Below are 15976 nucleotides of genomic sequence, written 5' to 3'. Positions count from 1 at the left end.
GCTAAAAGGTCAACTACATCAGCACACTGAGAAGCAAGATTCTAACCTAAGAACCTTTGGTGATGAAGTACAGTCAACTATAGCAAGGCTATAACAAACAAGATGATACATGTAAAGTGCTTAGAATGGCACCTGGCACATAAGCCCTTAAGACAGAAATCATTAGTTCCACTAAACTAAAACACAGATTGCATAACAAGGAAACAAGACACTTAAGGATCTCTAAGGAGGAGACTAACAAGTTCTACATAAGACTTTGAAAGAATCTTCAAAGTAAAATCCCAGGATCTGATACATAATGAACATTCAGTAATATTTTTGCATTAGCAAAAATTTTATATCAGTAACTTTAGCAAGTAATATGGCCACATTGTAGAGTAAGTTAAAAACAGCATGGCACAAATAAGAAAACTGATGACTGAATTTGCATTCTAGCAAACACAGCATGCAACTTTCACAGCTAGCATCCAGGATCATCCAATAACTTCTAACAGTGATTCTTTACATGCTTGTGTATTATACAGATCACTCACCCCTAAACAGTGCTAGGATTAGTCTGTGTGACTAAGGGATATGTCAAAAGTGACAGCAAGAGACTTCTGAGGTTAGCTTATTAAAGACTGGCAATTGTCATCTTAGGATATCTTGCTTCTGGGATGGGGGAACCAGCTGCTATATAACAAGCAGCTATGGAGAGGTCCATGTGGCAAAGCTTCTGGCCATCAGCCAATGCCAACAGCCATGGGAGTAAATCTTGAAGTCAATCAGTAAGGCCTTAAGCTGACTGTAAAGCTGGCTGACAACTTCAAGATCTCTCATGAGAAAATATAAGCCAAAGCCACACCTCTATGGTGCTTCCTGACCTTCAGCAATTCATATGATAATAAACATTATTGTTTTAATTGCCAATAAACAACTAATACCTTAATCAATAACTAATACAGCTACAATTTGATTCTTAAAACCACTATGAAGAAAAGATGCAATGGCATACTTAACTTCTGAAAGTAAAACTCTACAGCACTGTTGCCACCCGGCGGCACTCGGGGAGCAGCTTTCTCAGGACTCAGGCAAGCTGCCTCCCGACATGACTTATCTGCTCAAACTAACTGTCAGCGCAACTGTTCTCTACACGCTTGCTGCTTTGGTACCTAATCCTGTGAAGGAAGCCAGATTCTCACTGTCAGGAAGATTAGTATGAATCTCATCAAATAAACAATACTGTCAGAAAAGTGGAAGCTGTAAGTGTATTCTAAATGACCTTCCATAATTAGCACCTATTTCTAAAGCAAGCACAAACTTCTCCTGAGATTAGAGGATGTCCAGACTACTCAGACACAGTGCTCCTGAAAGAAAGAGATTCTGACTGCCCAAGCAGGAGAGAAGCCTGCAGTGCTGGCAGAAAAACTAGCAAGGCGGGAAGCCACAGCAGGAACTGCTATTGTTTGCTGGGTGCTGTAAGGAATATTATTGGATCCACATTACAGGAAATGTTTTTGTACTATCCTAAGCCACTGTTCTGCCTCACAAAAGGAAACTAGGATAGAAAATAGAAAACTTCTGGCCTTGGCCTTTCTTTCTGCTAGTTCTTTTCCATGTATTTCTTTGGCCCTTTAATAGTGATATCGCTCTAGATACTCTGCCGCTCTCTATGGTGCTAGCGCTACTGTCATGGCTTTAACTACATCTACATACTTCCAAATACACATTCAGTACTAAAGCATTGTTTTACTGCAGGTCCACATTTCCAATTGGACCCTAAAGATTCCCATGTGAACAGATCACATATGTCTCAACTGTAACACATCCCAACGTGAAGAACACTCATTCCCTTCACCACTAAGCAGCTTTGATTCCTCAGTACTGTTAGGGTAGCTATGCAATCAATCACCTGATCTCTGACCTCTCTACAAATATGGGAATCATCCTTAGTAATCCTTAATTTCCTTCAGGCTTCTAAACTCAACTCCTCCTTTTAGCATGTTTGTGTCTATATTTAAAATTGGCTTCCTACGGCTGCACAGAGTAGGCCTTGCTTTTTACCTACTATCATGAGTGTTTTAGATTTATTTGATGTATATTAGTACTTTGCCTGCATGTATGAATAAACAGAATCAGTGACTAGATGAAGAAAGCATAAGAAGAGGAGGTATTTTTTATTTCTTTGTTATTTTGTAGTGCTGGGGATCAAACCTAGGGGCTTTGTCACTGAGCAATGCCCTGAGCCCAACAGGAAAGATCTTTTAGGTGCCTGTCCTGTTTTCCAATGTATGTGACCAGGACAACAATCGGGCAACCTTTATCGGTCAGGTCAAAAGGGCCCACTTCCCTTTAACTCCAACAACAACAACAAAAGCCTGGGCTCCTATAGAGGCTGTCCTTCCGCTCTCTTTCCGCTCTTTTGTTTTCAGCCTCTCAGAGGCAGTGCTGGCAACATCTGGTATTGATAGGAAACCCTCACACGTCCCCAGAATTGGCATCTGTTGATTACAGTAATTGCAGTGGCAAACTAGTAAGTGTTCATAGGCCCTTCACTGTGGTTTGGATGACCATTGGCACCGCACCAGTAGCCCTAGACCTCTGTGTGCTCCTATTAGTACTGAGCTAGTCTCTTTCCCTGGATCTAAGTGGATTAAGAGCCCAAATGCCTAAAGTCAAATTATGTTTCTGGTTGTAATTATATCTGGAATAATGTTCATATCATTAGATATTTAAAACATCTGCTATCTATTTAAAAATACAATATTCAATCACTTTCAGTACTGAAGGTAAAAGATTTTTAAACATAAAAATGTTAAATTTGGTACTAAAACTACTTTTAAGTTAAGGATAAAGTGACATGCTTATTCAGACCCTCTCTGTTTTATGTTGTTTGTTTTGAATGGGTTAATTTTGTTAGTTTATTCTACCATGTTTCTTTCTATTAGGAAATACTCTTAAATGGGGGGCGCTTGGAAGGGGGAAAATGACATAATTATATTATAATCTTAAAAAAGAAAATGCTCTATTAAGTATTTAATATGAATATAATAAGATCACATTATTTTCTTTCCACTGCATGGTGAGACTGCAACAGAACTATCTGGTTAAAGCTGTATCTTTTTCCTTAAAAACTTCACACTTTGTGTAACACTTGGCTTTTAGTGTCCTGTTTTTATCTATTGTCTTGTTTGTAAATTTTATTTTTATTTATATGTGAATGTATGTGCCCACAGAAGTCAGAAGAAGGTTATCAGATCCTTGGAGCTGGAGTTATAAGCAGTTATGAGCCACCTGATGTGGGTGCTGGAAATTGAACTAGGATCCTCTGGAAGAGCAGCGAGTGCTCTTAACTGTTCAGCCACCTCCCCAACCTTTTAGTGAAGATCTGACCTAGGCTTCCAAACTGGGTAGGCAAAGGTTCCACCACTGCCCTACACTGGACCATACTTCCATTTCTTTTTTAATTGTATACGCCTTTCCCCAAAATACTATAAAGGCTTTATTTTAACTTTTTATTATTACTTTCTGTGTGGGTACTGTTTTGCTTGCATGTGTCTGTACACCACCTGCATGCCTGGTGCCCACAGAGGCCAGAAGAGGACACTGTATTCCTGGAACTGGAGTTACAGATGGTTGTAAACTGCCATGTAGGTGCTAGGAATCAATCCTAGGTCCTCTGAAAAAGCAGTCAGTGCTCTTATCCAATGAGCCATCCCTCCAGTCCCAGAAATCTTTCTCTCTTTTTTCCTTTTATTAGATTTATTTATCTTATTTTATGTATGAGTATTTTGCCTCCATGTATGTAGATATACCTCATGCATGTTTAGTGCCCTCAGAAGTCAGAAGACAGCACAGGATCCCAGGAGCTAGTTACAGATAACTGTGAGCCGCCATGTGCTTCGTAAGTAGAACCCAGGTCCTCTGGGAAAACAACACATGCACTTAAGTGCCGAGCCATCTCACTAGGCACCAGAAGTCTTTTTTGTTTGTTTTATTTTTTTTGAGACAGGGTTTCTCTGTGTAGCCCTGGCTGTCCTGAAACTCTGTAGACCAGGATAGCCTTGAATTCAGAGATCCCCCTGCCTCTGCCTCCCAAGTGCTGAGATTAAAGGCTTATGCCACATACCCATCGATATTAGTTATATTTCAGTCATATTAGTCATATTAGTGTTTCAAAAAGCTTATATAGGCCGGGCGGTGGTGGCGCACGCCTTTAATCCCAGCACTCAGGAGGCAGAGCCAGGCGGATCTCTGTGAGTTCCAGGCCAGCTTGGGCTACCAAGCGAGTCCCAGGAAAGGCGCAAAGCTACACAGAGAAACCCTGTCTCGAAAAACGAAAAAAAAAAAAAAAAAAAAAAAAAAAAAGCTTATATAATTCAAACATAAAAACAAAGTTTCTTTGTTTAATATTCACCTAAGCTTTGATTAAATTTCCAATATTCTATCAGGGGAAAAATATTGGAAGCTACATGATACCGTGGAGTGTTGTGGATTTGATGACTCACTGGTCAGCCTTTCAGTGCCGGCAGCAGCTTACGTCATCCCTAGCCCCACCGCCAGGTGTGAAGTATTTGCACTGTTTGGATGCCATGAGAAGAGTTGCAAAGTGACACAAGCACCCTCAAAGGTCCCAGTCGCCCGAGATCTCTCTGTCTTGTTCTTTCTGTCTCCCCATCTCTGTCTATCCATGTCCCCACTTGACACAGCCTTTCTTTCTCTCCCCTCTCCTCCAATAAACCTCTTGCATTATTAGATCTGTTGACATGATGTGATCTCTTAGTGGCTGACCTTGGCCAGCTGGCCAAAGAACCTTTTCTAACACTTTATCATTACATGGGGAACTCGAGTTATGCCAAGAAACTAGGATTGCAGTTCCAGCTCTGGCAATAAACAACCACAGCCAAAGAATTTGCTTCTCACACACATATGAAGAAGCCACTCTTCTTCAGCTGTGCTTGAGTGACTGAAGCAACTGGAATCACAGGGGCTGGGAGGTAAGGAAATAGAACTCTGTAACGGGGGCTTGAGCAGACTACTCTTGGGTTTTAGGATCAAGTTCTATTACAATATTAAAGAATTCTAGAATTAATCCAGTGTGTTAGGTAATCAATAACCAACTCAAATAAACAAGTCTTTCTCCTAAGGCAAGCCTCTGTCTACTTTAAGACTGGCTTCTGTTACCCATGATCTGTACTAACAAAGTATGTAAGGCATCACTTAGGACCATTTCCTCTTCTGGCATGCATGAAGCACAGGAACTCTTATCTTCTTAATAAAATGTAATGAAGCAAAAGCACACTGTCCTACCTCATCTTACAGCTTAACCTATATCTGACTGTGGCGGCTTACTGTACCCATCTAGGTTTTGTTTGTTTGTTTGCATTTTACAATCAAAATTTATTTCACTTCATTTTGTTCTGAAAACCATCTATAAAGTCAGAGGGGCATGGCTAGGATAGATTTTTGTCCAAGGAAAAGTCCAAATTTAGGAACTAAAAATCCTTGTAGCTCCAGCTTAGAGTTTTTTCCACTATGCACGTACAGAGCCGTACTTTTTCACTTGACAAGTGTGCCTAAGGAACTGGCCGGAGCACTCGTAGTGAGGCCCTGTCTCAGTCCTAGCTCTGTTATCCTCCATCATCTATCCACTAAGCGATCCTAAGGAAAGCATAACTCCAAATTCTAGTTTCTTCAGGAGCATTTTTTTAAAATTTTAAAACAGAAAGCTAAGGGCTGAAAAAAATTCTAGAAATCTAATGATAGTGTCTTTTTACATATAGAACAGAGAAGTTAAATTAGTTGAAAAAGGTCAAATTTTAGTGGTAAAGATTAAAAACCAGGTCACTAAGATCCTAGTTTAATTGGTCTTTCCACTACTTCTTCATTCTTCCAAAGTAGTTGAAAAATCTTTGAAAACTGCAACCCACTTTGTCAGTGTTTACTAAGATTTCATAATCAAATTAAACCCTTATGTCCCAAGATATTCCCTGTACTGCTCTCATAGGAATTTAGGTGGACTAGATTATCAATTCCTCAAAGAATAAATAATTTTCTGTGTGGGAAAGGTGATAGGACTATACTAATGAGATTACACCAGAACTAATTATTGTGAGCACTGGCTCTAGCCTTCAAGACCTGCAACTGGAGATGTTTGTGTCTTGAGATAAGATAATCCCCTGTGTAGCTCCTAGAACTCATTAAGTAACCCAGGTTGGTTTCGAACATTCCATCTTCCTACCTTAGTCTGTGGAGTGCTGGAATTATAGACACCAGCTACCAGAACTGGCTTTTGTTCCCCACTTCAGAGATCTATGGTCTCACAGTACCAGTGGTGGGCCCAGAGGAGTCATCCACTTTCTTTTGGCCTAGGCCCTCACTGCTATCTCTGGGTTCAGCCCCTCCCCCACAGCCTCTGGTTCAGACTTCCTGTGGTTCCACCAGGGTCTCGCTAAATTAGCTGGTTGGGATTAGGAGTGCTGGAATGAGAGTGACTTTCCGTAAGCATGCGGCTCCTGCTGATTTACTGAGTACAATAAGGAACTTCTACTCGGCCCAGTCATTCTGCCTCTTACACACATTTCTTCCTCTTGCTCCTGCTCCTCTGTGGTACATATTTCTTGCCCAAACTAGTTTCAAAATTACAAATTCTTAAACATTAAGGCTAAAAAGTGACTCCTTGATACTGAAGAGTGAAAAGGCCCAATGTGACACCTTAAACATTCAAAGAATTCAAAGAATCCGAACGAAATAGGAAGCAGGAAGGGAACTTTGTACAGCCTAATTCCTTTCTTTTACAGCCAAGGACCCAGATTCCCCTTCACTGGAGTGAAGTGACAGTACAGGAAGCCCTGCATTCTCTGCTGGCTGCTCTTTGCACAACACTTTCGTACTCTCCCACTCAGAAAAAGATATATACAGCCATGATTTTATTGCCTACACACACACACACACACACACACACACACACACACACACACAGCACAATTTTTTATTCATGCATAAAGAATCTACACTAGTAACTCACAGTCTAGATTCCTTCCAGGTTTTCTATAAAGGAAAAACCTTCAACTATTTGAAGAGATTATTTGCTGATCCCCTTCTTCAGATCAGTGTTTCTTATGTGTTTTGAGTCATAGTGTTTCAGTCTCAGGCTATGATAAAACCAGTACCCAAGGAAGAGCATATAAAATGGCTTAGAGATTTCAAGGTCACTAGAAGCAGATTCTTTGCACTAAAATGTTAAGCTTAATCCATCACTGAACCATATATGTACATATATAATCTACTAACTGATAATATGTTTAGCCAGAATCACAATTTGACGTTTGGTGCTTTTCCTAAAATAAAGCTAACAAGAAATGTCCTTTCACAACTAAGTATTTCTGTCAATAGAAAACACACACATGGGTACACATGTGAAGATGCACAGTACATTTCAGAGACAAAAGGAAACTTTTCCTGGATACTCTTATGGTTCTATTTACTCAATAAGGGCAACACATACTTTTTAAAATAAAATGTGTCAGATTTCTTTCACCCACACTTCTCTAATATTATTTCACATACCTTCCTCTTGTATCTCAGACTACCATATGGTTTTAATTATTTTACTATTGTGTAAATAAATTTATTATTTAAATTTTTATTTTAGATAACATTTATTGCATTTAAACTGAATATTTTTTAAAATACCTTAGTTTAGAATGGTATTGCTTGCACTTCTCACATTTTTAGAATTTCATTTTAACATTCTGGGCTGCTGGAAATTGAGCTCAGGGCTTCACGCATACTCAAGGTAGAGCTCCAACAGGAATGACATTCCAACCCTCACATCTTCAAGCACCAACTCTTTAAAAAGTTTTTTCTCCCTGTGTATGGGTGTTTTGCCTCCATGTATAGCTATGCACTAAGTGCATGCAATGCCTGCGGAGTCAGAAAAGGGTGTTGGATCCTCTGGGACTGGAGTTACAGACAGCAGTGAGCTGCCATGTGGGTGCTGACAATAAAACCTGGATCCTCTGGAAGAACAGGAAGCACTCTTAACTACTGAGCCATCTCTCCAGCACCTCCACCTTCTTCTTGTTTGAGACAGGATTTCACTGTGTAGCTATGACTAGCATGGTACTTCATATGTAGACCAGGCTGTCCTAAAACTCCTGAGTGCAAGGATTAAAGGTATGCACCACAACATCCAGCAAATCATTAACTCTTTTACACTGACTTTCTTTCACAACTATTTTTTTTACTAAGTAATCTACATATCACAACATCCTAAAAATCAGCCTACAGTATATTTTACTTATTTTTAAGATTTATTTACTTTTATGTGAATGAGTGCTAACCTGCATATATGTATGTGTGTGTGTATCACATTCATGCCTGATGTGACCAGAAGAAGCTGGCAGAATCTTTGAATTGGAATTAGGAGTAAACAACCATAGGTCCTGGGGGTCCTGAGTCCACTGCAAGAATAGCACATGCTCTTAACCACTGTGCCACCTCTCCAACCCCACTATATTTATTTTAAATATTATAATTTCCTTTAAATTCTTCTTGGAAACAAGAGAATAAATGAAAAATTATACTTGATTCATGAAGTTGATTTGTGTTGGGCTGAAAGAAAGTAATTGAAAGACAGCAAGATTAGAAATAAGGAGGTAAAACATAATATTCACATAGATAAAATTGCCTGACTATATTTAAAACTGTGGCAGTGAAAATGAAGGGGTAATACAAAATTGAGTCTAGCAAAACCAGAAATAGGCAGTATAAAAAAGAACTGAAAAGAACGGTTGGGCTGGAGCAATGGCTCACTGGGTAAGAGGGTCAGGTGTGCAAGCAGGCTGTGGTTGTGCCTGTGCCTATTAACTCCAGAGCTGTGCAGGGCAGAGACAGGAGGATCACTAGGGATGGCCATCTGCAAGCTAACTCCAGGTTCGGTGAAAGACCCTGTCTCAGAGGGAAATGCATAACAAAGTGAGTGATGGGCAGGGCACCAACATCCTGATTTGGTAAATTTAGATTCTGAAGAATGATAATCTATTATCAGCAAACACTTCAATTTTTACTAAGAGTAAAGGTTAATGCCAGGAATCTGGAATACAAACATATATTACTGATAATAATAAAAAGCCTAATTGACAGTGGATATCCATTTTTAAGCATCAATAATTAAAACATGAAAAAACTGTAAATGAACAGTTAAGTGAATAACAGTCCAGAAACAGGAGCAAAATGTGGAAGCGTGTTCCAGTATAGAACTAATGTATTTTCATACTCTAATTGAGAAAGTACCATTTTCAAAATGAAAGTAAAAGTGGATAGTACCAGGACATATAGCTGTATATATTATGTAAAATGACAATAAGGAAAGTTAAAAGTAGGTCACTCTGATTTTCTATTTTTCTTAAATAACTATTAACAGAAACCTTCTCTCCATTGAGAAGAAACTGTTATTACTACTCCTTTGTTCATGACTGCAGCAGAGTGCCTGTCTGCCTTCTAATGCGAACACATATGTATCTGCTTTCCACATCAAAAGCAATAAGGAAATTCAGACTCTCAACCTCTACTGGCTTGTAGGTAATACTCCATTATTTGATCATAGATGAATTCCTAATCAAAACAGATTACAATTCACCATCAAAAGTTGTTGAGCGTTAGGATTAATCTGAATTAACAGATATAGAACACGTGACTACACTTTATTATTTAAACTAAGGCATGTGTAGAGAAACTTGCTCTTAAATGCCTTAACTGACCACAAATGAGTTTCAGCTCCAACAGAACCGAATTTAAAAATTAAAGTAAGATCTGAAATACATCCCTACACACAGCCAATATGTGAAAGAAGCTAAAGGGAGAGACAGGGGAAGTGAAAATAAAAATCATGAATCTAAATTTAGGTTAGTAGGACTCTGATTCTCTGTAAATTATTTCAATCAATTTAAGAGGGGGGAAAGCCCTTTTTAAAAAGTACACTTTCCCACTATGCTTATATTAAGTCATAGGCAAATAAAAGTAATACTGCAGCAAACTGTTCTTACCACTGAGGCATAATCACCCAGGAAAAATAAACATTCTTAATATATTCTTTGATGTATTACAAATTGAAATAGCTCTAAAATATCAGTTTCCAAAAAAATGTTAAAACACTGTTTATCAAAAACTAAAGAGATCCAGGATTAAAGCTACTCACAACCATGCCAATTGAGTTAAATCTTGATGAGTAATTAAAAAACAAAACAAAACCAGACAGAAACCAGAAGCCAAGAGTGCCAGAACTGGCAGTCTTTCAAGCAAACCCTTTTTATATATAAACTCGTACGGTCGTGCCTTTAGTCATCACTAACTAAACAAAGCAGACCACTATGGAGAGGTTGCCAGAATCCCCAGAAGGCATTTCGGCATAAAAAGAGTTAATGCCTAGCTCAGCCGGACAGCCAGTGACCATTTGCAAGCCTCCTAGGTATATTCCCAGCACACACACTATCAGATAGAAGGACTGCAAACAACTGGGTCGAAGCCTTCCTTTGTCCAAGCCCAGCCTCTTCTTCCTGTGATGTCATATTACAAATCTAGGAAGCCTTTCTTGCTCTCTTCAGAGACAGCCCATCTCACAATACAGCTGGCAACCTCGGAAAGGCCTCCTTCAGCAAGAGCTAACACGCTTAGGAATTTATCCGGGAACCTTTAAAAGACTCTGCCTACCGCCACCTGGAATCAATGCAGAAATACCAAAACAGAATAAAAAGAAAGAAGTGCCAGAGGACGACGGACTGGAACTATCAAGATTCTGAAGTAAGACTGATAACTTATGCCTAGACATTCTGAACGTGAAGACATTTTAATTTTGGAATATTCACTTTGGCGACTGAAGTACAAGTTTACACAAGGACCATCGTGTCCAACTTGAAACACAGCTTTTCCTTACGTTTGTGGCTCTATGGGTTGGCTTCCTTGACTGCACTTTCTGCCAGTTTCTGGACTCATGGATTTTCTGGAGACCAGAAAAGGAGACTATTGTCCTGAAGAATCTACTAGAAACTTTTAAGCAACACGTTTCATGTTTTCTTTGAAGATTTCAGAGAAGAAATTATTTATAAGAACACGAAAAGAAGCAAATAATTTGCAAATAAACTGGCTGTTGCTGCGACCGTATCTGCATACCAGCACCACATCTGCATACCAAAGGCGCCTGCTGCCGCAGACAAAAGGACCCCCTGTGGGCTGCACTGCCTGACAATGGTAAGCTCCAACGGCTCCCACTGCCCTTACGATGACTCCTTTAAGTACTCTTTGTATGGGTGCATGTTCAGCATGGTGTTTGTGCTTGGGCTGATAGCCAATTGTGTTGCCATATACATTTTCATCTGTGCCCTCAAAGTGAGAAATGAAACGACAACGTACATGATTAACCTAGCAATGTCAGATTTGCTTTTCGTCTTTACTTTACCATTTCGGATTTTTTACTTTGCAACACGGAATTGGCCATTTGGAGATCTTCTCTGTAAGATTTCAGTAATGCTGTTTTACACCAACATGTACGGAAGCATTCTGTTCTTAACCTGTATCAGTGTAGATCGGTTTCTGGCAATCGTCTACCCATTTAGGTCGAAGACTTTAAGAACTAAACGAAATGCAAAGATTGTTTGCATTGCTGTGTGGTTCACAGTGCTGGGAGGAAGTGCGCCCGCAGTTTTCTTCCAGTCGACCCACGCTCAGGGTAACAGTACCTCAGAAGCCTGCTTTGAGAACTTCCCAGCAGCCACATGGAAAACCTATCTCTCCAGGATTGTGATTTTCATTGAAACAGTGGGGTTCTTTATCCCCTTAATTTTGAACGTAACCTGTTCTAGTATGGTGCTAAGAACTTTAAATAAACCTGTTACATTAAGTCGGAGCAAAATGAACAAAACGAAAGTTTTAAAAATGATTTTTGTACACTTGGTCATCTTCTGTTTCTGTTTTGTGCCCTATAACATCAACCTTATTTTGTACTCTCTCATGAGAACACAGACACTTGTTAACTGCTCTGTGATAGCTGCAGTGAGGACAATGTACCCAGTCACTCTCTGCATCGCTGTTTCCAACTGTTGCTTTGACCCCATTGTTTACTACTTCACTTCAGACACAATTCAGAATTCAATAAAAATGAAAAACTGGTCTGTTAGAAGAAGTGACTCCAGGTTCTCTGAAGTGCAGGGCACCGAGAATTTTATCCAGCACAACCTACAAACCTTAAAAAGTAAGATATTTGATAGTGAATCTGCAATCTAAGCTGCCTGACTAACTACTGGGACTGCTCCGCGTTCAACTGTGAAAACTGCTCTGGGAACTTTTCTCCAGCTCCAAAAGAAAATGAACGTATGGACGCTTACATGTTTTTAAGAACGTCTGTGTCTGGTGTGTTAAACATTAAACTACATTCTATTCTTGTATGCACTCCATTTTATTTTCTTGAACCACTTTAATGTGTTCTTTCCTCATTAAAGTTAGAGTCTAAGAGCAATTATGATTTAAATAATGTGATATCTGTACTTTTAAAATTTTGTATTACACGAAATGATTTAATTCAAAAATTTGTTAAATGATTTTATACTGAACCCAGATGTTGTTTAAGTAATAGTTTGCTAAATATTTCACTTCCATTTCATTTTAGGTTAAAAGTACTTATCATACCTAAAACTGCAAACCATGAAAGAAAACTAATTTGAAATAGTCAAACCTTTTTAGAGTACTTCCCCCAAGAAAGCTATTGTAGTCTTCTGCATGACATTTTTGACTTTGTAGACAATTCATAAAAAAGATAGTGTCTAATTATACAGTATATTTTGAAATTACTATTTTGATTTATATTCTGGCTGCAACACCCAATTTTAAAATGATATGTTCCATAAAAATTTAAAGTAAGGAAACTAATAAAATGCAACCTTGCGAGGTAAATTGTTTTACTAAGTAAAATGTGCCAGACATTTATTTTGATTTGAAAGTATAACAAAAACGTGCACTTCCAGTAATGCTGGTCCAGAAGTCAGCAGGATAGGAAGTGCAGGACTTTTTAGAAAGCGGTGGAGAGCCAGGTATTTTTTACTTCTTGTCTTCTCTCATTTTAGGTCAAATATTAGGTGACTGAAAATGTTATTTCAAGTGAAAGAAAAAATGTTAACATGAAATGTATTAAGTGAGGACACAGTTCCTTACATAGAAAGCAACAAACCTAGGAGACGAAATAACTAACCACAGCTACATTTTCATTTTATACAACATAGAAGGCATGTTTTAGAGAAAAGTACCAGCTACATAAAAACTTTCTTTTTTTCAACATACCCTCTCCCAATTCGGCATTTCCAAAGTTAACTGAAAAAGAAAGTTTACTTTTAGAAAAATGATATGTAATTGAATTCTGCACTCAGTCTTTATAGTAAAACTACCTTAATCTTTGAAGTTTGACTATGGTATGGACATCTATGTTGTAATACTTAAATTTACTTCTTTTCTGAGATTAGGCTGCAATGATTTCAGATAAACCATGATCTTTTTCTATCTTGGGCAAGTCTCCTTGTAATAAATAGCACAGTACATGGAAGTTTTCTTTAGAGACTCAGAGTTGTTTATAGGTAAAACTAAGGCGAAATAAACCCCTAACAAGAAACAAACTGGTGATAAGCATATCCTAAAAGAAGTATGTGTGTGTTACACATATGCATATATATATGCATATATATATATGCATGCTGGGAACAAGTTTACTTCAGCTGCCCTAAGGTCCCTGTAGTTGGCATCACCCTAAAGGAAAGAAGCCCATTTAGCAGTCTTAATCCTAACGCTGTTGAGGTGAAAAGCAGCTAGCAGTCTACTGATCAAGAGGAAAGGATCATGGAGTTCTGGATTCTGGATTTCTCAGAACTTTCCCTGCTCAGGGAAAATGAGAAAACCCTAAGGGAAATCTCAAAGTAGGAGTTTTACTTTAAAATACTACAAAGGTGGTCATCAAATCACGGTTAGTAGCAGGCTCAGTGGAGTTTTTATTGTTCTTGTGTGAACAACATACATGAATCAAAAGTTTTGAAGGGTTTTTTTTTTTTCTTGGTTCTTTTAAGACAGAACTCTGTAGCTATGACTGCCCTGGAACTTGCTCTGTAGACTAGGCTGGCCTCGAACTCAAAGATCTTCCTGCCTCTGCCTCCCAGGTGCTGGATTAAAAGCAACACTACCACCTAGCAAATTTTCTAAGATTCTTAACAAAGTATCACAACAGATTAAAAAGTTGTAATTTTCTCATCTACATCAAATACTAAAGGCAGGTGATATAGTTCTATAAAGAGTGCCTACCTAACATTTGGAAGGCCCTAGGTAATACGCAACACAACCAAAAAAAGAATTTAAAATACTGAGTAAACTTACCTATCTGGACAAAAGAGTATCAGAACAAACTTTAAGTTATTTTCCTTTGTGAGTGATGTAATGTAAGGCAGATTATATATTTTAGGGTTTCCTATTTCCCCTTCACTCACAAACATATATTAGTATTAAAACACTGAGAACTTTACTTTGTATTCCTTTAAAATGACAGTGTCTCGTCCTCCCATTCCTGCCCGCCCCAAACAGTTTTCAGTATCTTCATGAAGGGCAGATGACAGAGCAATCATTGCACACTGCCTTCCTTCAAAGAACAGTAAGACCAGAATGTGGTCATGGAAGACAGCTTTATGACATCCTAAAAACCGGTTCCAAACTAAAAAATTAGTTTTTCTGAGAAAACAGAAACCAAGTAACTAGTCCACAAAATATATATGTTGCACATTGTCTTTCCACAGAAAAATAAAGAAGATCAAGAAACTACCAAAGCGATCAACAAGCCTTAATATTTACATTCAAAATATTATAAAAAATTTGAAGTATAAATCCTAATTATAAGTATTGATGATTAAAGAAATTGGCCACTCATTTGGGGACTATAAAACAGAAAAGAGAGCAGAGTTCATGTTTCCATTTCAGAAAGACTGATTTATGGATGGAATAGCTACAGAAAATGCCTTTTGGTTATGTGTGGTGGAACCCCAGTGAACTTTATCTTTTGCCATATATTAAATTATTAATACCTACAAAAATCTTTGCCACTTTCTCAGCACCCAAACTTTTTTTAATACTTATAGGCCAATCCAACTCCAGATATTATCATGAAAGAAGATAAGACCTGCAATTCTTGACTATAAATGAGTTTTTGTATTGAAACCATATTATAAAAAGTGCTTAGAAGCCAGGTGATGGTGGTGCATGCCTGTGATCCTAGCACTCAAGAGGCAGAGGCAGGCGTATTTCTGTGAGTTTGAGGCCAGCCTGGTCTACAGAGCAAGTTCCAGGACAGCCACAGCTGTTACACAGAGAAACCCTTCTCAGAAAAACAAAAAAGTGCTCAGATAAAAATGAAATTTCAAAGTAATCCTAAAATAACTTGTTTTTAAAAAGCTCTTTTGAGATAGCCTGAAAATTGAATTACCCAACAGTAATATGACTTCTAAAATGTTCTAAATTCAAAAGGACTAATCAAGAAACTTACGGCTATAGAACATATTTAAATTGACCAATTACTTGGTGATTAACAATATGGCTCAATCAGCAATATTTTCCAGAACAACTTACACATATTCATATAAATATGAGTTCTCAAATTCTATTTTATCTTACTATTTTTACTCATTATCTGGTTATTTTTTAAAGATGCAATTTTAATATTGTTAACTCTGTGTATGTGTGCACATGTGTGCATGCAAGTGTGTGTGTGTGTGTGTGTGTGTGTGTCTGTCTGTCTGTCTGTCTGTCTGTCTGTCTGTCTTAGATCCCCTGGAGCTGCAGTTACAGGTGCTTGTAGGCACCCAGTCTGGATACTGGGAACTGATGTTGGGTTCTCTGCAAGAGCAATGTGAGCTCTTAAGCTCTGAGCCATCTCTCCAGACCCTATTTTTTAAATTTTATTTATTTGCTTATATTT

General features: G+C 38.3%; 2 protein-coding genes across 4 annotated transcripts in view; one reads left to right on the top strand and one right to left on the bottom strand.

Annotated features, from left to right (window-relative positions):
* Rb1 (RB transcriptional corepressor 1) overlaps positions 1–15976 on the bottom strand; it is a 137336-nt gene that overhangs the window by 26828 nt on the left and 94532 nt on the right. The window lies entirely within an intron of this gene.
* On the top strand, positions 10437–12493 carry Lpar6 (lysophosphatidic acid receptor 6). The gene has a single exon (XM_052732780.1). It carries the CDS (start codon positions 11227–11229, stop codon positions 12259–12261), a length of 1035 nt encoding a protein of 344 aa, XP_052588740.1. The 5' UTR covers positions 10437–11226; the 3' UTR covers positions 12262–12493.

Source organism: Peromyscus californicus, unplaced genomic scaffold, assembly GCF_007827085.1.
Source record: "Peromyscus californicus insignis strain IS unplaced genomic scaffold, ASM782708v3 Scaffold_12__1_contigs__length_115047231, whole genome shotgun sequence".
NCBI lineage: Eukaryota > Metazoa > Chordata > Mammalia > Rodentia > Cricetidae > Peromyscus > Peromyscus californicus.
Note: the sequence above shows the minus strand (reverse complement) of the source record. Positions and strands in the feature narration are given on the sequence as shown.

Bases quoted from the DNA above. Each gene is read 5' to 3' on its own strand.
- Lpar6 (XM_052732780.1), top strand. From the start codon at position 11,227: ATGGTAAGCTCCAACGGCTCCCACTGCCCTTACGATGACTCCTTTAAG.